Source organism: Neltuma alba, unplaced genomic scaffold, assembly GCF_004799145.2.
Source record: "Neltuma alba isolate B1F8T4 unplaced genomic scaffold, ASM479914v2 tig00005777_pilon, whole genome shotgun sequence".
Taxonomy (NCBI): domain Eukaryota; kingdom Viridiplantae; phylum Streptophyta; class Magnoliopsida; order Fabales; family Fabaceae; genus Neltuma; species Neltuma alba.
Window position 1 is genome coordinate 188,315 of NW_021634229.1, and position 22,244 is coordinate 210,558.

Here is a 22,244-nt window from a genome sequence, read left to right on the forward strand (position 1 = left end):
AATCAAAGGTTACAGGTTTAATTATTTGGAAATGCGGCAGTATAAATGTTGGGACTGCCGAATTCTATCATGATCTCATCTGAACTAGTCTGATTTGTAATTTTTTAAAGTGCTGGCTAGAATTTTTGTGAAAAAATAACAGTGTTCTGTATAAAATTCCAAAAGCAAACGATGATAATTTTATGTATCAATTATTGCTTTGGTATAAATTTATACTTTTTATAAAACTAATCTCTATTGAGATAAGATTATTGAAATTAACTTGAGAGTTCCTACTCAAAGAGAAGAGCATTTATCATATCAATAAGTTATAAGACTATTGACACTCATGCAATAGTGGTCTTTTTCTTTTAACAATTCTACTTCGTCCTTATATGACATCCCGTTGTATTAATATTTATCTGTTCCTTAATATAGAATTTAATTATTAAGTTAATTTTAGTTATAAATATAAGATACGTTTTTCATATTGATCAATTCTTTTAAAATTATTCTTATGGATCTCCCTCAACTATAATTAAGTAGAAGAGAGAGAGAGGATATTAAAAAAGATGATTATGTGTTTTAGAAAAAACATGTCATATTTTTATAATTAATTAACTTATTTAATCTAATTAGTTAAATAGATTTTATATTAAAAATAAAAAGAATAATATTTTTGCGTTTTACTGTGTGGGAATAACAATGGGAAAAAAATTGTGAGACACTGAGGAAGGATTTAGATACAAGAAAATAAAAATAAGGAGGAAAGCAGAGATATGCCATCAAATCAGTCGAATCGAAAGCAAACGGAACAGGAACAGTGAGAGCGGGTAGCGTGATATGCTATGACCCGATTGATGCTCAATTTGACACTTCACTGCTCCCCACCTTCCCACTTTGATATTCCCGACAATTACCCGACCCGACCCACATCGCCCCCACTTTAGTCGCCGTCCAATCACCCGATTAATCTGAATTTGAGAGCCGCTTACACTAAGACAACTCATAAACTTCTTCCCAGGATGACACGTTTTGATTGATGGATTGACCCGGTTCTTGTCCGCCCGGTTCGACTCCGCCGGAATTCAACCCCAGCTTTACTGCCTTCTGTCTTCACCAGTCACCCCCGCTCTCGTTCACCTTTTCTGCTCACAAAAATCAAAAGGAATCTCCCTCATTATTATTATTATTTTCTAAATAATTAACATTAATAAATCATTAAATATGAATTATGTTAAAGAGGGGGAGGAAAACACAGCGTTTACAAAGGGACGAGGGCGCGTGGGTCGAGGAACGAGGGGACGGGGACGTGGTTGGGTGACGCGCGTGACGACAAGCTTAGGTCACAATCCGCCGCCCTCCGGCTACGGCGCTTCGGGGTTCGAGTCTGAGGGGGCAGGGGGGTGAGTCAGGGGGCTCACCATTTATAAATAACCAATAATTGTGTGGGGAATCTCCGACACGTGTCGTCTTTAAAACCGTTGGCTCGTCAAGGGGTTTAGGTTGGGTAAGGACCATCAGCGCCGTCCGATTCATTTATTGGGTGGCTGCTATCATGTCACCGAGACTAGGAGTTGTACTGCTTATTAAAGTCGTATCATTTTTACTGTCGCTTGGTTAACGCTCTGTTTGGATGTACTCTTCATGTTTTGAGTTTTGACCTCTTCATCATCCTACTCCCCCCCTAATTATTTCACCAGGTTTTGTTTGAGTATCTGTATTATGCCCGTCTCTTGATTGCCAATTTACTGACTCACTCTTGCGTCTATGTTTTACTTTATTGAAATTATTTCAAATAATTTCGTCTTATATGAAATAAATATGCAAGTAGCCAACATCATATGCGTGTGTGTGTCAGCATCTATCTAAGCATGGCAAATGTTGGAAGAAAAGAGATTTTTTTTTTCTTTACTGGGTTTGTTTGGATTGCCGTTTATAACGGCAAAAATATTTTGAAAATTGTAAAACCGAGGTTACAAATTGAGTTGGACAAAAAATATTGTCTGACTGGACTAACTTTTCTAACAAACTTCTGGCCTTCAATTTCGGTTGGACTCAATAGAGAAAAATATGACTTTTTAAACTGCAATTTCAAATAGTGATCATTAAAAATAAACATTCCATATTTACTCTCACATTTTCCCCTATGCTCCATCTCTTTTGTTAGCATGATGAGCTTTTATTCAGACCAAATGAATTTTAATTTATATTCATGTTTGTCCATTATATATATTTAATTAATATCTACAATGTGTTTTCAAATTTTTCTCCGTAACAAATCTTTTTATTTTATAATTTCACAAATAAATTATTTATATTTTATCATAATAATTTATGTATTTTTTTAAAACTATTATCATATTAAAAACATAAAATTTCAAACATTACTATTCAATAAAGTACATATTATTTTCAGTCATTTTACATCTAAACTAACTTTTCTATTAATCATCCAAACAACTTTTAACCTTTTTAACTGACTTTTTAGAAGTATCTATCCAAACACACCCTAAATGACTTTTATTCTAACTTCAATTACAAAATTTAATTGGGCTAGAAGTCAATTTCGTCAAACGTCAATCCAAATATATCCCAAAACGTGCTGAAATGTCGGGAATTTTTTTTTTGGTTGGGTAAAAGCCGAGAACCAATTCTTAAAACTTGCTTTTAACTTTCGAACAGAATCATGCCGACGTGATAAGGGCCCGAATGAGGTTCGAATTGAATGGACAAGGGCCTTCAGTTATTTTCTGATGGCCCAAATTCATCCATACCGTCCTCAAAACCATTTTTTAAAAAATCATTTATTAACTATTTTTTAAAATGCGAGAGTGTACGATAGTAGTATTATTTTCTTGAAAAAAAAAACATAAGTGTTAAATTTTACGCTGTAAGGTACTTGTATTTTCAATTCAAAACTTTGACAATAAATTTCTTACATTTTTAAATTTAAAGACGTAATTAGTTAATTCGAGAAACCTCATACTTAATTAAAATGAGATTTTTTTTAGTACTACGAGATAAAACTTGTTTTAGATAAACTAATTTAGACATATACAAAGTTATTTATACAAAAATAAAGTATCAATTGTCAGTAAATACTACATTTTGTACCAACAACTTTGAGATTTAGTTGACTAATTTAAAAAGATTACTTAATATATAATCATTTTGAAATATTTATATGCCATTCTCAGATTATATAATTTAAAAAACCAATAAACATAAATAATTTAAAGTAATTTTTTTAGTTTTCTCAATTTTTTTAAATTAATAAATTGATTCTTATATTACAACAAGAGGTAGGAAATTTTTTTTTTGGCCTGGTAGTAGTAGTTTATAAACTTGATTTAGCATAAATCATATTTTGATATATATATTATAAGTGACAATAAATAAAATTTATGACAATACATAATCAAGTTTCTTGAATAAAATATATTTTGTGTGTGTTATACTACAAAATAATGTGATTTTTAATTTAACTTTATATCACAGATTGGGCATACTATTGATTTTTGATGATACAATAATGATCCAATTTCCAAATAATAAACATTTAACAAAAAAAAACATTTAACAAACACCAATTTTCAAAGAATATATCCATACTTCAGGTAAAAAAAAAGAATATATTTATAGAATATATTCATACGAAGTCTCATAAATAGTACGTAGTTATAGTTCCACACAATAAAAACGTAGGTACTAAGGGTCGGTGTTGGATGCGAGACGCTTGAAAAGGCGAGAGGAGAGCCGAGGAGTAGCAGAGAAATTCGTTCCCAACCTCCACAGTCAAGCTCGTTCATCTTCCTCTCTAGGGTTTCATTTTATCCTCTGATTTTCGTTCGTATGGCTACAACCACTGGGCCAAGACGACAGCAGCACGGCAATGCGAGACCTGCACTGAGAAAGCCCGTGTTCGTCAAGGTAGACCAGCTCAAGCCTGGTACCAGCGGCCACACTCTTATTGTCAAGGTTCTCGACTCCAACACTGTCTTGCAGAAAGGTCGTTCTGCTTCTCAGCATCTCCGCCACACTCGAGTCTCTGAATGCCTCGTCGGGGACGAGACTGGTTGCATTCTTTTCACTGCCCGTAATGAACAAGGTACACCTGGCTGTTTGCTTCTTTGGTTTTATTGATTTGTTAATTGTTAATTACTATTAAGTTTGTCTCGAGGGAAATCGAGCAGAAAAGATAAAAATGGTGTTATTTTTTATGTTTCTCAATTTGTGCGGCAATCAGTGTTGAGGAAACATATTCATGTGATCTTTAATGTTTTTTTTTTTTTGCTTCCCACTTCTTTTTGTGATCTTATTTTTCGTCGTTACTCTCATTGTGCGTCGTTTTTTTTTTGGTGGAAATGTGTGTCGTATTTTCATTTGAAGTTTTTAATGAATAAATATATATATTTTTTTGTCTTGGTTCATCTCGTGGTTCATTGTGAAAGCTTTGGGCTGGGGCTGTCCAGCTCAGGTTCAAGATGACGAATCGATATTTTAACTTTTTGGTTCTCATTCCTCATGTCAATATGTCAAAATCGTTTTTCGATTCTCGAATTAAGGTTTGCTTTTTCTTAGTGGTCTAGTGATGCGCTTAGTTTTAAATGAATTAAACTATCTTGAATTTTTCTTAACCTAAATATAGTGCTGATCGTGTTTAGCTGAATATCATCATTCACATCATCAACAGTGTGGCAACTGATCTAATTTTTTGTAACTGTAAGAAATTCCAGGTGCCAATAATGGCCCTGATGAGTATTTTTAGTCTATTAACGTATTGTGCATATTAGTGTTAATTTTCTCAGTTCGTGGTTTTTAATCATGAATAGATGCATTTACATAATATAAGCAATCGAGTTTGTTTGACGCCTTTGCGATCTTTCAATATCCAAACATAAATTATCAGTTGTATTCCTCTGAATTACCATGCCCGGTTCTGTTGCTATCATTCTGAACATAGGGTTGAAAGGCTTATGATAGAACCTGTTGGAAACGTTGCTGTAATATTGGCATAGTGGATATATTATCTGATCTTGTACAAATCATTTTCATTAGTTTGCATGTGGGTACCCTGGCTTCAAGTTTTGGTTCCCTGATAGTCCTTATGCACTGCAAATGACTTGTTTTATCAGTTTTATGGTTACAAGCATTCTTTTTTAACATGAGGATCAAATGCAATTCACAATCGAGGAAATGAGTCATAAAGATGATAAAACTGATAAGCTTGGCTCATACTATGCCGTCTTGTGATGAAATTTTGAAGAATAATGTTGGTATCTTTGCTGTTTTAGTATTCATCAGTTTAGTTCATAGGTAGGCTGGCAATTCACCCTTTTTTTTTTTAAGATCTACAAATCATTAAGCATATATTCTGATTATATGATTTAATACTGTTAAGTGCTAAGATCATGTTTACTTGCTTCCTATATTCAGTTGATACTATGAGACCTGGCGCCACCGTTATTCTCCGGAATGCTAAGATCGATATGTTCAAGGGATCTATGAGGCTAGCAGTTGACAAATGGGGCCGTATTGAGGTCACTGAGCCTGCAGAATTTCTGGTCAAGGAAGATAACAATCTGTCGTTGGTTGAGTATGAGCTCGTAAACGTGGAGGAGTAACTACGCTTCTTTTGGCAGCTGGCATAACATCATAACAGCAACTTAGTTTTTGATGGACACTGGTGGTTTATTTGGTCTCCTGGTATCTTGCTCTTTCCTCGCACGGAACTTTTGTCTCAAGGAAGAATTTCTATCAGGGATCAACCTATCTTTTGTATTTTAATGGGATAGCCTAGAGTTAGATTTTACCTGGGGGTGTAGGCAAAATCAGCTTCTGGACTGTCAGTATGGTTTGTTCTGTAGTCATGTAAACATGTTAGTTATTGATAATAGTATGTGCAAATTTACATATTCAAATTTCTGCTTTCCTCCTCCCAACCTTTCCTTGTTTGCCTTAATTACAAATTGCAGTTGATGGCAGGGAGTACCAATTATTATACAATTACTGATCACTGATTGCTGATAACAATTTAATTGAAGTCATGAAAGCACTTACGGAACTTGCGCAATTGCAGATTCTTGCTAGTAAAAAGATATTAATTGATAAAATTCAGTGACAAAATTTGAATCTTGTGTAGGTTATGTTGCATTTGTATCGTGAATTATTTTTTACTGCCCTAGGAATGGCCCTTGACGTTAATTTAATGCAACAACCTTCATAGCGCCATCTCTGGTTGAGAAAAGTTGAACCTTAGTCAATGCTCATATCTGAGTTAATTCAGCGATCACACTCACATACTCATATAGAACTCAGGATTTCAACAGCATTTCTACAGGTTTGGTTTGAGGCTACAGTGCCAGCCAAGACCTGTTGTGGCACAGGCAATTCTGGAGTTCGTTCGAACAGCTTCAAACAGTAAATGACTGAAGCCTTTATAGCACTGTCATAGTGACCCTCTGAACATAGTGAGCAACAGGTGGAAACTGTTTCTGTGCTAGAAGTGAATGCTGAGTACAATCATGAAGGATTCTCTTTGACTCGCACTTGCATTCTGAAGAAGCTTGAATGTCTTCGCAGAAAGGTTGTGTCCCTCTCTGCGCAAGCAATGGCTATGAGGGCCAGCCCTTGGCCATTTGCTGACTTGCTGCTAGGATCTGCTTGAACGCACTCTCTGCAAATTACTGGCTCTTCTGTTTTGCTGCACAGTGTGCTGATCAAACTCTCATCTGATGTCGCCATGGCCAGGCCGTTGAGGTTGTGGTACGAGAAGAGTAGGAAGAAGATCAGAAGATGGTCGGAGCTGGAATCCATTTTGAATTAGAATAATCTTTGATGGTTTTTCAAGGTTATATGAAGGTACCAATTTTTGATCTGTTACGACCCTCAGGATTACTTCCTTGATTTAAATTGGGCTAAGATAAAAAGATAAGGAATCTTCTATAAATACATGTATTGCAGATAATAGCATAGCAATATTGCGGCAGCGGTGCCTACTGTAATTCCTAAAGATATTTAGCAGTAAGGTTGAGGTTGTGGTACGAGAAGAGTAGGAAGAAGATCAGAAGATGGTCGGAGCTGGAATCCATTTTGAATTAGAATAATCTTTGATGGTTTTTCAAGGTTATATGAAGGTACCAATTTTTGATCTGTTACGTCCCTCAGGATTACTTCCTTGATTTAAATGGGCTAAGATAAAAAGATAAGGAATCTTCTATAAATACATGTATTGCAGATAATACCATAGCAATATGCGGCAGCGGTGCCTACTGTAATTCCTAAAGATATTTAGCAGTAAGGTTGTTGGAAATTTTGGATTTTGTTGGATTTTAGTAATCGACAATGACGATGGCCTCTTGCTTTCATTGGGGCATAAGAAACGGACAGACACAAATCTGGACAAGGAGAGAAACAAACTAACTGAAAAACCAGGAAAAAAAACAACAGAAAACAGCTATATGCCTAAGCAACACAGATCAGCTTCCTGAAAAAGATCAAATATTTCAAATTGTTCAGTCACTCCATATTTTCGTTGTGTACGTGTGGGAAAGGAGAAGATTCTTCACAAAGATGGGGATTTTAAGCCATTTTATTTTTATCCCCGATTCTTTTTCCCCTAAACCAATATACTCGTATGTGCACTTTCAAAAAAAAAAAAAAAGAATTATACCTGACACACTTGAATTGGGTGCAGTGAAATAAAATATGTGGCCACTGACAATGACGCATTTTGATTTTATTGATAACCGGTTCATTCAATAATTTATACGCATTTTTTCGGTAAGATAAAATGAACTCTTAAATCCACGTTACAATTTTACGAAGGAAAATATGATGATTGATGGACACATTATTCCCAAAGGTTAATGATAAAATAAGATGGATAATTAAATAGTCGAAACATTGTTATTATCTTTTCCTGATAATTAAACAATTAGAAATGAGAGTTAAACCAACACATGATTTGAAAAATGAGCCGCATGATGTACGCTTTAGAAAACAATGTTATGTATGTGTGTGTGTGTGTGTGTGTGTGTGTGTGTGTCGAATTGATATTAATATTGATTTGGATATCATGCTGTGTAATTATACTGCGATTATTGTACTGATTCCTTGTAGATATTTTTGATAAAGCACAAAACGATAATTGATGACAGGCTTGCTTGAACGTAAATTTAGCCATGGGAATTCTCGAAGTCAAACTCGTTTTTTTCTCCTTTGGCACATGTGGATGCTTGCGGAAGACTGAAAGTGGAGGGTTGAAAAGAGAATGGTTTTGGTGACCAAAAAGTTCATTCCTGTTGAAGCTTGACTCTACAGTTTTATTCCATTTCGACCCCACAAAACTGTAGTGGACTCTTTAATGTTATCGTCATTATCATTACTCGCAAGAAAAGTCTTTGATGGCCTGCTAGTGCACCAGACTGCAGTTGTTCTGCGCTTTGATATTTCCTCTCTTTTGGCTATAAAACTTTGTGGGATCTCCAACTGCTGAACACCAATCTTTCAGTTCAAAAGAGAAAGGTTTTCTAACTTCTGTGAATTCATCCTGGGAAAGGGATACTTCTGGAGATCTTAATTCATCAGTAATTAAGTTGGTCTGTTTCCAGAAAGGGCTTTGAATTCTACAGAAACAAAAGCAGCAGATAAGAGAGAATCAACAGAGGGGAGAACTATGGGAGAGTGTGAATGCAGACCACTAGGGTTCTTGATAGGTCTACCTTTTGCCCTTGCTTCCTTGCTTTTATCTTTGGTCGGTGCAGTTATTTGGATCATTGGGTAAGTTTTCTCTCCTAATATTCTTTTCCATTTTACAGGATTTTTTTTTTGAATTTATCAACATATATTACTACGATTAAATGATCCTATTTGATATCTATGACAGGTCTGTATTGAGTTGCCTGTGCCCTTGTTGTATATGCTTTGCAGCATTAGCAAATTTCGCAATGGGACTTATCAAACTTCCAATCCAAGTGATGCAATGGTTTATTGATAAGATTCCTTGTTGATGTTCACTGATGACTCGATGCAAATCTCTCATATTTATTGAATACAGATAATCTAACTTAATTTCTATCTATTTTTTTTCCCCCAAATTGTTGATGAGGTTTTTCTTAAATTTTGTTCATTTTTAATTCTCTCTTGCACTCTTCATTTCATTGTTATATCCACTTAAGATTTATATTAGACAATATCAGAACTAGCTTGCGTTCACCTCGTAATTGGTCTCTCAGCTGAGCTGGTGGGACTTGGTTCTAATTCTTTCTTATTCCCACCGACAAATGCTAACGTTTCAAGTGGATAAGACATCACATATTATAATTTCTGATGGAAACCAGAGAAGATCATCGTAATGACTATTCGCACGTTGACTTACAAATTGACTGGATAAAGTGCATGCATTTAGGATAAGAAGAAAGGCACATCTGATCTTAAGCAGATTCAGTGAAGGGATTGCAATATTACATCACTGCTTGAATATTGAAACACTTTTTGTTTTTGATCAAGGGCTGATCTCCAAATAATTTACTACTGTACAAGGATGCATGAACTATATTGCCTCAACAACCAAGTTGTGATGCAAGGGTGGGCAACGTTGTCACCCTCCTAACGACATAACATAAAGTCCATGATGTAACCACTCTGAAGTATAATTAATTCAGAATCTCCTTATGGAATTAAGATAATGTAGCATGAAGTTTTACTTGCATCAATGGAACAACTGAAGTTTCTGCATCGTATCTTGTCTCTTGCTGGTGGTTTTGCAGGCTTGTGAGATATGTCAGCTGATGTTCTTTTTGAGTCCGCCTCTTAAGTACAAAACTATTATGAGAAATAATGATCTCTATTATGATCTTTTAGACTCTGCAGATTAACAATTAAGTTGCCCTAAACTTCAACCTCGTTTTGTGTTTCCAAAAAAAAAAAAAAAAGAAGAAGCTGATTTCACAGTTACGTGATGTTTGATAGTGAAAGTGGTAGGACCAGTTGGATGACAAGTTCATGCACAATCCACAACTTAAGCAGCCCAGCCTACGCATAGTAATCTTATTTTAATGCACCAAAAGTCTCTTTGCTCAGTTTACCTCTGATGTCTGATGTCTGAAAGCTTATAAAACAACATAGCCTTCCAACCATCTCTCATCAAAAACATACTCAAAATTCAATCTTCACAGCCTCCAACAAACAATGGATAATTTCTTCTTGTCATTCCAACACCAGAAACACCCAGAGAAGCTCAATAAAAAGAGGCTGACTGAAGATCAAGCGGCCATCCTAGAGAAAAGCTTTGCCTGCAGAAAGAAGTTGGAGCCAGAGCAGAAATTGCAGCTCTCAAAACAACTGGGTGTGCCTCCGAGACAAATTGCAGTATGGTACCAGAATAAGCGAGCTCGCTGGAAGACACAGAGTCTTGAGGAGGACTATGGTGCCTTGCAGTTGAAGCTAGAGAATCTCATGGCAGAGAAGAAACAGCTTGAGAGAGATGTGGAAAGGCTCAAGGCCGAGCTGAAGGAGGCCAAAGAGATGTTGCTCTTCATGAAAGGTGAAGCAGAAGCTAAAACTCACAGTTCTTTCGCTGAGTTTTCATATAATTGTGAAGAGGTTATGCAGGTTGAAGAGCTTTATGCTTGTTTCATGGGTCCCAATAAGTTCCTCTGAAATTAAAGTTCCATAGGACGCATCACTCGATGCTTATTAGACTTCCTTTCTTATCGTACTTAGTAGAAGAATCAAACCTTGTGTTGACAGAAAGATAATATCGGTCTGTTCATTTGGTCATGGAATTGTGGGGTCTCCAAAAGTTACTCCATTTTTTCCTGTAAGGGGTATGCATATTGCATAAGCCTGGAAATAAAAATGACCTCCTGGCTACTGAAGGCAGCTCATGATCTTTGTAAAATCCAAAATTTCATGAATCAATACGACGGCTTATTGCATCAGTAATCTCATTTCTACGGGGACTTGTACGCATATAAATACACAGAATTAGAGTACAGTAAATGGAGAAAAATTTTGGGTTGAGAGGTTAACTTGCTCCGGTCATTTGTATGTCCAGCCATTTTGTTTCTTTGAAGAAGTGCTTATTAAAATAAAAAGAACGGAATCTGAAATTAAATGCTGTGCACTAGATAGATAAATAATACTCCTTCAATATCAAAGACCTAATTATTGAGTTGATTTTGATACTAAATATAAAGTTTATTTTTTATATTTATTAGTTCTTCCTAAATTACCCTTATGGATATTCCCTCAATTATAATCAAGTAAAAAAGAGAGTAAGGATATTAAGGAAGATCATTATGGTGTTTTAAGAAAAACATGTCATATTTTTTTATAATTAACTAACTTACCTAACTTTTTTAATCTAATCAAATTAGTTAGACAGGTCTTATAATAAAGATAGAAGGAGTAATATTGTACATATTTTATTTTTTTTGGTACAAAATTTGCAATATTTTAAACTACATGTTTTAATATGGTAAATTATTTTTCGGGGCCACTGAAAATACCGTTTTCGTAAATATCACGAGGGGCGAGCGGGGCCACGATTTAATGATTTACTGAAGCGCTCGCGCTCCCTCCAAAATTCCATTCCACTCGGAGCGGGCAAGGGTAGGTGATCGGAGAGCCATGGCGTCGAGCTCACATGCCAGTGGCGTTAGTGGAAGAATAAGAAATGCTGCTTCGACTTGCTGCTCGGATAATCTGTCTCTCATTACTGTAACTTCCCCTCTCGTTCAACCTTTGTTTAATTCCTTTTTCCCTTGATTGCGGATGCGGAATGCTTGTTCAACTCTGAGAAGCTGATTTTCCTTTGCCTTTTCCCATTCTCAAAGTGGAAAATATATCATCTCTTGATCCCGTTATCTTACGGAATACGGAATTAGTTTCTTGACTGAGTGGTTTCTTGCTTGCTAAGAGCTCAAGTTTTCTTTTCGAAAGCGCATGCTTTTGATCGTTTCTGTTGTAAAACCCTCAATTTACTATGTTAGTGACACTTGCATTGGAATTCTTGTCCGAAAAATTCCTAAATGTGGAAAATATCTCCCCCTTCGGAAGCTGAGATCAGTGAGCAAAGATTGCTTCTGTAAAGGAAGATAGTTCATTACGATGTTTCCTTCTTAATTTTTCCCAACGAAGTTTTGGCTTTCATTTGCTGGGTTGTGCTTGATTCGGTGGCATCCTGTGTTATTTTTTCAGGATACCCGAAGGATTATTGGTTTGGTGAAGGAAATTGCAGTTGATTTGGAGAAAGATAAGCAGTCTGATATGGTACTCTAAATATCATTTCTTTGTATTTAATCTCATTGTTTCCTTTTCCCCCTGCTTTCTTGTTTGACAATGATGCCAGGAGAGAAGCATGAAAGTCTGAAATTAATACTGCCATTACTGAACTATTTGGTTCTTACAAATGATTATGTGGAGAGAATTTATTCATTTTCTAATGATAAAGAATCTTTCTGTTACTGAATTGTGATTCAAAGATGATGGAAGATCAAGCATTTCTGCGTTATTTACATATGATAATTGTAAAATATTTTAGGTGAAGGAGCTTGAAGATGCAGTTGTGGAGTTATTGGACAAATCTGAAGATTTTGCACATTTTTCATCTGCGATTCAGTCTGTTGCTGACAGATACCAGCCAGGAGAAGAGGTTTTTGGTCTGCATTTAAGTTCTTTGTTTGTCTGATGACGTCTTGTCTTCTAACCCCCTCTTTTCTGCAAAACCTTGTTTATTGATTTTCGATATGCAGTTGACTGATTTTAAGAAGTTGTTCGAGGAGGATGCTTCAAAGGTAAAGGCCAATTCATCTTCAGATCCGAAAAGGAATCCCTTAATGCGCCAATTTAAGGAAGCTGTTTGGGTATGTTACTCAACAGTCTTAAATATAATACTCCCTCCGTTCCTTATTATAAGAGACAAATAACCGAAGTGCGTTGATCAAAAAAACAATTAAAATTAGTTAAGAACAATTAATGTGTAAAAAGTATAACTTTTTTCCAAAAATGCCCTCATTAATAAGGAGAGAGAGCATGAGAGAGAATAATTAAATTATTAAAAGAAAGAGAAGTGGGAGGGAGAGAGAGTGTGAGTTGGAGATAATAATATGGGTAAAATAGTAAATCAACACAAAAAAGTAGAGACAACTTGTAAGTGTCTCTTATATATAGGAACATGCCATAAGCATCAAATGTCTCTTATAATAAGGAACGGAGGGAGTAGTTCATATATTTCTGAGGCTATAGGATTTTCCTGTTTGAAGTTCATGCCATAAAATGATTAATAGAAATGGAGTTGAAAAGTTGGAAAACCTACCACTTATCTAAAATTTAGATTTTTTTTTTTTTTAATTCTAGCATAGATTTTAACTGCCTGTCTATGGTGATATTCAAGTGCTGCCTCTGATAAGTATATTTTTCTTGCAATGACATTGATTGTCATTGTTGTTGTACTGGGCTGAGTGCCTCGGTCAATAGTAGGACTTTTCAACTTTATGTCATGAATGTAATCTGCTGTGGATGTTTCTGTGTAAACTGTTATATGATTATCTTGGTAATTAGGAAAGTTGTTTGTGGCACATATGCAATAATGTCAGACTACTGGTACTCAAACTTTTATTCTATTGGGCTGTTATTAAGCTGAATTCCTGCGGGTATCTAATTTATATGCCTTTTGTGTTTTGCGTTAGAATGTTCATCATGAGGGCCAGCCAATGCCTGGTGAGGAGCAGGAAGACATTGTGATGACCAGCACACAATCTAATATTTTGAATACGAAATGTCCAATTACTGGGAAGCATGTCACTGACCTTGTGGAACCTGTTCGAAGGTACCATATGATCAAATTCAAAGCATATGTTTCCCTTAATAATTAAATAGCATAAAATGCATGCATGTGTATGCACCTCTTCATTTGATTGGTTGAGGGTGGATAGATAGATGAACTTTAACCTGCATATGGTGGGAGCAAATTGACTGCGTCATGTCAACTGGACAAGCATGATGTTTAGTCACGCCGGCTCTGTTCTCTGTGTGCTCGGCAGCACATTTACCTTTCAGGAAAGTGCTCGTTGGCACAGTTAAGTAGGGCTTCGTGTTGACTCAAATTTCAAGCAGACATTGGGGTATTATAAGAATCGATCCTGCTGCTACATAACATATGAATCACCTATATTTCGAGGGACCTCCATTGCCTCTATCCTTTTTCCCACTATGCTCCTACATTCCCTCACAAATCCCACATTTTCTAAATTGGTAAAAGTCAAGTCCCTTGCATGTTGAAAGTCCAGAAGAATTCCTGGATATTTATAAACCTAGAAGTCCCTAAGTTGTATCTGTTGGAGAGTACATGCCTTGGAGATGAAAGGAGGCTTCATGGTGAGGGATAGAGTTATATTACCATGTCTCCTGCTTCTCCTTGATAGTAACATTGCTGTGAAATAAAGTTTGTGAAATGGTGAAATTAGTGTTTTTGAACTATCAACGACCAAACATTTTGTCCTCAAGGGCTTAGGCGTGGATGCACATTGATATATATTTTATATGCAGCTTACAATTTTCTTTTTATTTCTGCTCCATCTATGCATCAACGCAGTATGGAGTGTAGGCATGTATATGAGAAGCAGGCAATAATGCAATTTATGCGATCAAAGCACTCTCGTGTTCCATGCCCAGCAACAGGTAGATCATTGAATTCTGGTAGCCTCCATGTTCTATGCTGCCCTGCAAAAACCAAAATTTGTTCTTTTTGTCAGGTTGCCCAAAGTTCTTAAAGGTAGATAAGGTGGTCTCCGATCCGTTGTTACTGGTTGAGATTGATGAAATGCGCAGAATGGGAAAAGGACCTGGTTCAGTTGAAGATTTTACCGGGCTAGATGATGATGAGTGACTGATGAAACTAATCACAGAATTTTTATTGTGAATTTTGATAGAGTTAAACCTCCAGCTCCACCAGGATACGTGCTTATCACTTCTGTTGTTGATATGTGTGTGTGTGTGTGTGAGATCTGTACAATCAGGAATTAGCGTGATAGTCTCCGCATTCTAGACTGTTGTTTGAAGTTGCTGCGACTTGCGAATCTGCAACATGCAAAGGCCAATCATGAGTGACGGTTCCTTAGTGCATACACTTGAAGATCATTGGTAAACAACTCCATCGCGTAGTGGGGATGACACTTTAATATCGCACATAATGATCATCAACCTGTGACTAGATTTGCCATTTTCACAAAGCTACTAACATTTAATAATTTATCTTGGATGACATGGAAAATCGACTTTTGCACTATGACTATAATTTATACACGTACACAGAAGATCTAAATGAGTCGTGCTAATTTTAGTTTGGGAGCTGTTCAATTCTTTTTACTTTTTTATATTTTATAACACTCCATGGAATGTAATCAATAAAGAAGTGTTTAACTTATAAATAACTTTTATAATGCATGCTTGCTTATTTTGAGCCACTTTTGAATGTTAAATAACTGTAGTATTAATATAGAATGACGTCCAACGTTACACAAATTAGATCCATCATCCATGGTTGATGTGTTTGAGGTTTTTTTTTTGTTTTATCTTTTTTGTGTTTTTTTTTCTGGGGGGGGGTGGTGTTGTCAATAGAACTTAATAACTAGTTCTTTGTTATACATGCCAATAGCGTGTTAAACTAGATACTTCCCAAGCAATGCTCGAGCGAGATTAGTTTTTTTGTAATATTAATTATACCAATTTTTTAACATTTAAATCTTGTCGAAATTCATGAAAAACGTAAATGAAGGAAAAATTGCATGCAATTCAACATATATATGAAGATCACAAGATTAATAAAAAACAATGAACTAAGAAGGATAAGAATGAATAATGTGACTTACAAGGTTTAGGAGGAGTTTGTGAACCACACAAGAGCCACTTTAAAAAAAATATTTCTATGTAAGTTGAAATAAAATTTTTTGTAAAATTATTTTGAAAAAGCTAATCTAAATACTTTTATAATAGTGACATTTTTTTTAAGATTAATATAATTTTTGGTCCTTCAAATTTGTTGTCATTTTGCTTTTGGTTATTCAAATTTCAAAAGATAAGTCTTGGTCTCTCAAATTTTTTTATTTTAAAATATTAGTCTTTATAATCTAATAAAAATATAGATCATGTTGCCTCTTCAAGGACTAAAACCTATAGTTTGAAACTTGAAAAACTAAAACCAAAATAAAAGCAAATTTAAGGGATCAAAAATTTATATTAATATATTTTTTAAATAAAATTACCTAAAACTAAATCATATCGAAGTATTATTATGTCTGATTGACTAATTCTCTCAACATAATTTTAATTTTAATATTGATATTAATTTTAGTATATTGTTAATTTGTAAGTAATGAGGATGAGAATGCCAGCGGGGATTTTGTGGCGGGGAAAACCAAGAAAAACATAAATTTCCGTCCAACGGGACGATTGCATGTCGATCCTCGTCCTCCACAACTCCATTACTTTTCTGATATGTGTCCGCGCACAAGCGAGTGATATCGATAATGGCGATTTATAGATCACCTTTGAGCAAGGTTTTCTCGCACGGCTTAGTTTCTGGGTCGCCTCTTAGTCTTATCCCGAACCATCTCTCGCTTCACAGTACTTCACCCCGTCCGTTGCGGTCGCTCACCCTCTTTGCCTCTCTTTCTACTACTTACCACGATGCATCTTCTTGCAAGGCTGATTTTCGCTGGAAACCTATGTGCTTGTACCACACGCAGGGCAAGTGCACCAAGGTATAAGCTTCTTTCACTGCCCATTTTTGTATTCCCCATCTACATTCTCCAGCGGAGGCTGCGTTGAAATCTTTGTGGGACCTCAATCCTGAAGTTGTTAGTGATAGATTTTTCTGGGGTGTTTTTTCCCTTACCCGTGCTTGTTTGTTTTGGTTTCTGGAAAATTAGATTATGGTATGCTAATGTCACGTGTGGTACTTATAAACCTTCGTTTGCATGCCACGTGTTTGATAAATTGTCTTCAAAAGTTAATCATCGACTGGACTTAGCTGTGTAATCGTCACCTTACTGTATTTACGAAAATAAAATGTCCGAAGTCGTGTCTCGATGAGATGCTTTCCTTGGAATGGTCAGGCCTTCTCAAGTTCTTGTTATTGTTCAATTGCTCAGTTGTGAGAACTCTCTCTCAATTTGGACGTAGCTTAAATTGTGTACATTCGGTGATTCCAAGGTCAGCACTTTCCTAGAGAGTGAACCGAGTGCCATCAAATGGACATGCCATTGTCGTGCACTCGATATATTAGCTTGATTTTGCACCACCATAGTCAATCATATGCTTCGAACCAGAAATGATAGTGTTGCGGAAGGCTTGTTAGTTTCGTTTAATCGCGATGATTCCTCAAAACTATCTTGCAATACTGATCCGGTATCATGTTTAGTTCCTAAATGTCTAGTAAATATATGAGTAAATTTTTGAAGAAAACTGTTGAATTGAATCGATTAGAGTATGATTGGTTCCTGGAATATAATTCCTGCCGCATGGGAACTGAAAAATCTGTCCTTGCAGAAAGTTTAAATTTTTGTATAACATTGGTTTGGCCAATCCAAATTTGCAGACTGACGATCCTATTCACCTAGAGAGGTTCAATCATGATTGTTCACGGGAGCTTCAATTGAATACCGCTGATTTACACAAAATCTGCTCTCAAAACTATGACTTTTTCCTCGTGCTTGATTTAGAGGGTAGGGTTGAGATTCTTGAGTTCCCAGTTCTAATGATTGATGCAAAAACATCGGAAGTTGAAGACATCTTCCACAGGTTTTAATCTGCCACCTTGTAGCATGTCTAGCAGGGTAAAGTTGTGTGACTAGTCGCGATGCTTTGTTTATATTTAGTTATAAATTGCTATTTATTTTGCAACTTCAATAGTTCTAACAAAATGTTCAATGCTAGAGGAAGAGCTTTTGCACATGCATTTCTTGGAGAGTTCTAGTGATGCTAAATACAACCATTATCAAGTGCTTTAGAAATGCTCGATTGGTTAAATGCAATTGTGGGTTCTTGATTTGGACATTTAAATACAACACGATTGTTTGTCTAGCACCATACAAAGAGATTAACATAAATCCATGTTGTTTCTTGGCGTAACTTGTTTTAACTTACAATGAACATATGAGGGAAGAACCTTCATTTTTTTTAAAGATTCATTCAACTTACAATCATTCTTTTCTGCTTACCAGGTTTGTGAGGCCCTCAAAAATGAGCGAGCAAAGAATAAATGAATACATTGAAGGAAAATATGGAAAATTTGGAGTTGATAGGTATTTAGTTTATTTTACTTTAATATATCCGTATTCATACGTGCATTTTGCATAAATTCTTTACTTTGTTTTGACTGCTTCTCTTCAATTTGTTGCAACAATACAGGATACTTAACAGTTCGGCTGTTCTGATTCATTCATGATACTCTTTCTTTTTCAAATTTGATTGTGTATATTTTTTTTTTGGAAGAGTTTTTTGAACATTGCTACTGGGAGATTCATAGAACATTTTTATTTTCAGGGTTTGGCATGACACAGCCATACCATTTAATGAAGTTATTCAACAATTTGAGGCTTGGTTGGCACAGCATCATTTGTGGATGGGCGGCAAACTCAATCGAGCAGCATTTGTAACTTGGTGTGTTTCATCAGTATCCTGTTCACCCCATCGTCTTTCTGGTTTTCTTCTTATTATTCATATTTTATTGTTTTTCATGTGTTCCTTAGTAACTAGATTCAAATCCCTCGGGTGAATGCGTGTAATGGTTTCAAATTTCGGTCACATTGATTTATTTGATAGAGAACCTATTATTTCCTTTTTTTTTGGGCCCGCAAGAACCTGTGCGATTTCCTTGCATATATAGATCTTTTTCTCTCACAATACATGCCATTCTTTTGCTTTTGCAGCGGAAATTGGGATTTGAAGACAAAAGTCCCTCAGCAATGTGAAGTGTCAAAGATAAAGCTTCCTCCTTACTTTAGGGAGTGGATTAATATAAAAGATGTCTATCTGAACTTCTACAATAGAAGGGTAAGTTTCAACATTTGAAGAACTACGGATAATATACAAGAATACTAGCTGTAATAGAGCTGCTACAAAACATGAAAAATTACAAGAAGCAGTGAGGCTAAATTCTGAAAATAAATCAGGAACTAAAACAGGCTAGAAAAGAAAAGAAAATGCCCGAACTAAGTCCTGCAAATAACTAGATGATGGACAATAAATAGGATGAGCTGTCAACAAGACCCTGATTTGTTAACAAGGTAGATTGACCCTTGATCCAAATGTTTTATTTTTAACGAGAAATTAATTATATAACTAAATACATTTTCCCATGTATTACGCAGAATCTAAGATGAATTGCTATATTCATCATTGAGAAATAGTGTGACTAATTATTGTTTTTGTATGATATATTGGTCCATTTTGAATTTCTTTGGTAATGGATAACAGGCCACTGGAATGGTTACAATGATGAGGGAGCTAAAGATACCGTTGTTGGGAAGTCATCATCTTGGCATTGATGACACAAAGAACATAACAAGAGTACTACAGCGCATGCTTGTAGATGGTGCATTCATGCAGATTACGGCAAGGAGGAATCCTAATTCTCCTGGAGATGTCAACTTCTTGTTCAAGAACCGAATCAGATAGTGTAAATTTAATTGTTCGAATCTGTTAGTTTTTTAAACTTCGCAGGAGAATCTAGCAGATTTAATGGTTTAGTTCAGTTAAGATCTTGATTTTATTCAAGAGAGTAATTCCATATTGCAGTTATAGCCTTATAGGTTTGTAGAGTAGAATTACAGCGATGACTGTGATTCTGGGAACTCTTGCAAGGCCGCTGATATTTACAAAAGGACGTCCGCATTTTGTCAGAGCACCGTATTAGGTCAAGACTTGTATGTGATTCTTTATAAAATTAAAGAAACGAATAATATGGCACAAAAGAAACAAAAATTAAAGCAAATTCTTTCAAATATTAAGGTGTTCGGTCGCTCCCCCCCCCCCCCCCAAAAAAAGAAAATTAATATTCCATCTTTCATGCCTCAATTTTATATATAACAATATTAGATCATATTTAAATATTATTACAATAACTTATTTTGTATAATTTTTGTTCATAAAACTCGAAATTTCAAAATTTCAAGAAAAATTGACTTCATTTCGCTCAACTAAACCATCATTAATAATATTTGGTGTTTTTAAGGTTTAACTGCAAGTTCTCTTTTTGTTGAAGTTGACCTCTCAAATACTTTAAAAAACATGTGAAACAAGTAAATAGTAACTAACTATTTAAAATGTTTTTATATTAAAAATATCAATTAAAAAATTAATTACCGTGAAGAAGATTGCTATTCAACTAAAATTAAATTGATTGATTGATGATTACAAGCAGATGCCTCTTTTTAAATGAGCGATCTAAGTTCAGTGTTAATTTATTTTTTTTAAAAAAGTGGGCATAACGACTAAAAATAATGGAATAATTAGTAGGAAGAATCAAGATTTGAAGGTGCATTGCAGATTCTTGCAGGCCGTTTAGAGATTCCTAAAAGTTTTCTAAAACTCAATGGCAAATCTATAATGTAATTGACTTTCAAGACTTTATTCTTCTCCCAAAATTAACGGAAGAAAAATCACACTAAATGGTCAACTCAGAGTCAATCATATTAAAATAATATAATTTAATTAAAAATAACAAAATATAACAGTAATAGTCACCAATAACAAAATAGAAGGAAATATAACAATAGCTTAATTATAATAATAACAAAGTATAATGACAATGACAATTTTGATCATTATAATTCATTAATAACTACTAAAATTAATAATTATTGATACCAAAATCGTCATTAAAATTCATTCAAATCCATAGTGAATAAGATATTAAGAACTGAATGAGAAAAAATAAGAAAAAATAGGACGAATATCAACATAATCATTTAAATCAATTCATTACCAGTTCATACCGATCCCCCTCTAACTTAACCAGTTTGACATCGGTTTAACTCCTGCCTGATTCAACGCCTAAATCAAACTAGACCACTGGCATGTTCACTAATTTTCGGTTGAATCAGCTGATTCAGTCCATTTTTATTCCTTGCTCAAAATTTCTCTCAAAATACATATTATCTTTAGTCCTAAATATAAGATCTAGTCCTAATTTTTTTTGTCTCTCATATTTATTCATGTTTTCACAAAGTAGTCCTTATGGTGATTATACATGTTAAAGGATTTTTATTTTATTATACATGATTAACATGGGTATTTTAAGAAAGATAATACACATTTACTACAAAATAATTAATTTTTAATATTTACAAATTAGTCATCTAGTTTTTATATTAAGAGCCAATATAGTATTTTATAACATAATATATTTTATTTAAATTAGTTATATTTTTATGTAGTTACTCTAACTAATTATATACTTCTTAACTAATCAATCTAATTTCTCTAACTGATGCCCTTTATCGAAAATAATTTTAATATTTTATAAAAATAATTAACTTCAACTTCACTTTATTGACACTTTATTGATTTGTATAAACCTATTATTAAATATTCACAATAAGAAGTTATGAACAGGAAGGAGGTTTTTTTTTTCCCTCTTTAAATCCTTATGCACATCTTTCTAAATTTCATTGCTCTAACCTCAGGGAGTTTTTCTTTTTGTGTGGGGGGAGAGGGTGTCATTGTGGGAGAGACAATAGAGCCACTTGTCAAAGTGCCGAATGTGTAGAAAATAGTTCAGCAAGTGTTGAACAACCTATTACATTTCACCTGTTTCAGAAGTAATGACACATTTTTGCTCATTTCCCCCATTATAGATGCATCACATGTCATTCCCTTTAATTTTGTCTCATTATAATTGCATTTAGAAGACACCATCTTACCACAATACAATTCAATTATAATTTTTTTCCCGGGAAAAAAACACAGACACACACACAAAGTAGTCCCCACCAATTAAAAAAAAAAAAGTCGATGTAATTTTTGAATTTTTAAGAGAGCCGTTGCCCTTTTAAAAAAAAAAAAAAGGAAAGGAAGCAGCTCACATTCCTCCCAATGCCCTCCCTCCAATTTGCATGTTGGTGTCATGCATTGTTTTTGCAAACTCCTATATTTGGCGGCAATACTTAGTTGTCTCAAAAATAAATTACACAAAATTTAGTGAAAATACTCCAATTATTGTGTCTATTGCAATTCTCTCTGCCAGCGCGTGTCTT

The 22,244-nt window shown here is 34.8% G+C and overlaps 6 protein-coding genes across 6 annotated transcripts; 5 read left to right on the forward strand and 1 right to left on the reverse strand.

The window, feature by feature from the left end:
• The first annotated feature begins 3,707 nt into the window (after window positions 1–3,707).
• Window positions 3,708–5,903, forward strand: LOC114748700 (uncharacterized protein At4g28440-like). The gene is made up of 2 exons (XM_028937147.1): window positions 3,708–4,090; window positions 5,419–5,903. Exons 1-2 carry the CDS (start codon window positions 3,835–3,837, stop codon window positions 5,604–5,606), a joined length of 444 nt encoding a protein of 147 aa, XP_028792980.1. The 5' UTR covers window positions 3,708–3,834; the 3' UTR covers window positions 5,607–5,903.
• Window positions 5,904–6,285: 382 nt separating this feature from the next.
• LOC114748721 (uncharacterized) lies at window positions 6,286–6,798 on the reverse strand. Its single transcript, XM_028937173.1, has 2 exons — window positions 6,532–6,798; window positions 6,286–6,441 (listed from the first exon to the last, which is right to left on the reverse strand). The coding sequence occupies exons 1-2, from the start codon at window positions 6,796–6,798 to the stop codon at window positions 6,286–6,288; spliced, it is 423 nt and encodes a 140-aa protein (XP_028793006.1).
• A 1,586-nt stretch (window positions 6,799–8,384) lies between these two features.
• On the forward strand, window positions 8,385–9,082 carry LOC114748691 (signaling peptide TAXIMIN 2-like). Its single transcript, XM_028937139.1, has 2 exons — window positions 8,385–8,763; window positions 8,870–9,082. Exons 1-2 carry the CDS (start codon window positions 8,660–8,662, stop codon window positions 8,991–8,993), a joined length of 228 nt encoding a protein of 75 aa, XP_028792972.1. The 5' UTR covers window positions 8,385–8,659; the 3' UTR covers window positions 8,994–9,082.
• Window positions 9,083–9,102: 20 nt separating this feature from the next.
• LOC114748692 (homeobox-leucine zipper protein ATHB-52-like) lies at window positions 9,103–10,929 on the forward strand. The gene is made up of 2 exons (XM_028937140.1): window positions 9,103–9,632; window positions 9,753–10,929. Exon 2 carries the CDS (start codon window positions 10,174–10,176, stop codon window positions 10,642–10,644), a length of 471 nt encoding a protein of 156 aa, XP_028792973.1. The 5' UTR covers window positions 9,103–9,632; window positions 9,753–10,173; the 3' UTR covers window positions 10,645–10,929.
• Window positions 10,930–11,535: 606 nt separating this feature from the next.
• On the forward strand, window positions 11,536–15,519 carry LOC114748726 (E3 SUMO-protein ligase MMS21). Its single transcript, XM_028937179.1, has 8 exons — window positions 11,536–11,706; window positions 12,187–12,258; window positions 12,530–12,640; window positions 12,741–12,851; window positions 13,677–13,816; window positions 14,582–14,667; window positions 14,742–14,938; window positions 15,454–15,519. Exons 1-7 carry the CDS (start codon window positions 11,617–11,619, stop codon window positions 14,873–14,875), a joined length of 744 nt encoding a protein of 247 aa, XP_028793012.1. The 5' UTR covers window positions 11,536–11,616; the 3' UTR covers window positions 14,876–14,938; window positions 15,454–15,519.
• A 926-nt stretch (window positions 15,520–16,445) lies between these two features.
• Window positions 16,446–19,889, forward strand: LOC114748673 (uncharacterized exonuclease domain-containing protein At3g15140). The gene is made up of 6 exons (XM_028937122.1): window positions 16,446–16,748; window positions 17,585–17,787; window positions 18,210–18,290; window positions 18,532–18,648; window positions 18,918–19,041; window positions 19,465–19,889. Exons 1-6 carry the CDS (start codon window positions 16,515–16,517, stop codon window positions 19,663–19,665), a joined length of 960 nt encoding a protein of 319 aa, XP_028792955.1. The 5' UTR covers window positions 16,446–16,514; the 3' UTR covers window positions 19,666–19,889.
• The last annotated feature ends 2,355 nt before the right edge of the window (window positions 19,890–22,244 follow it).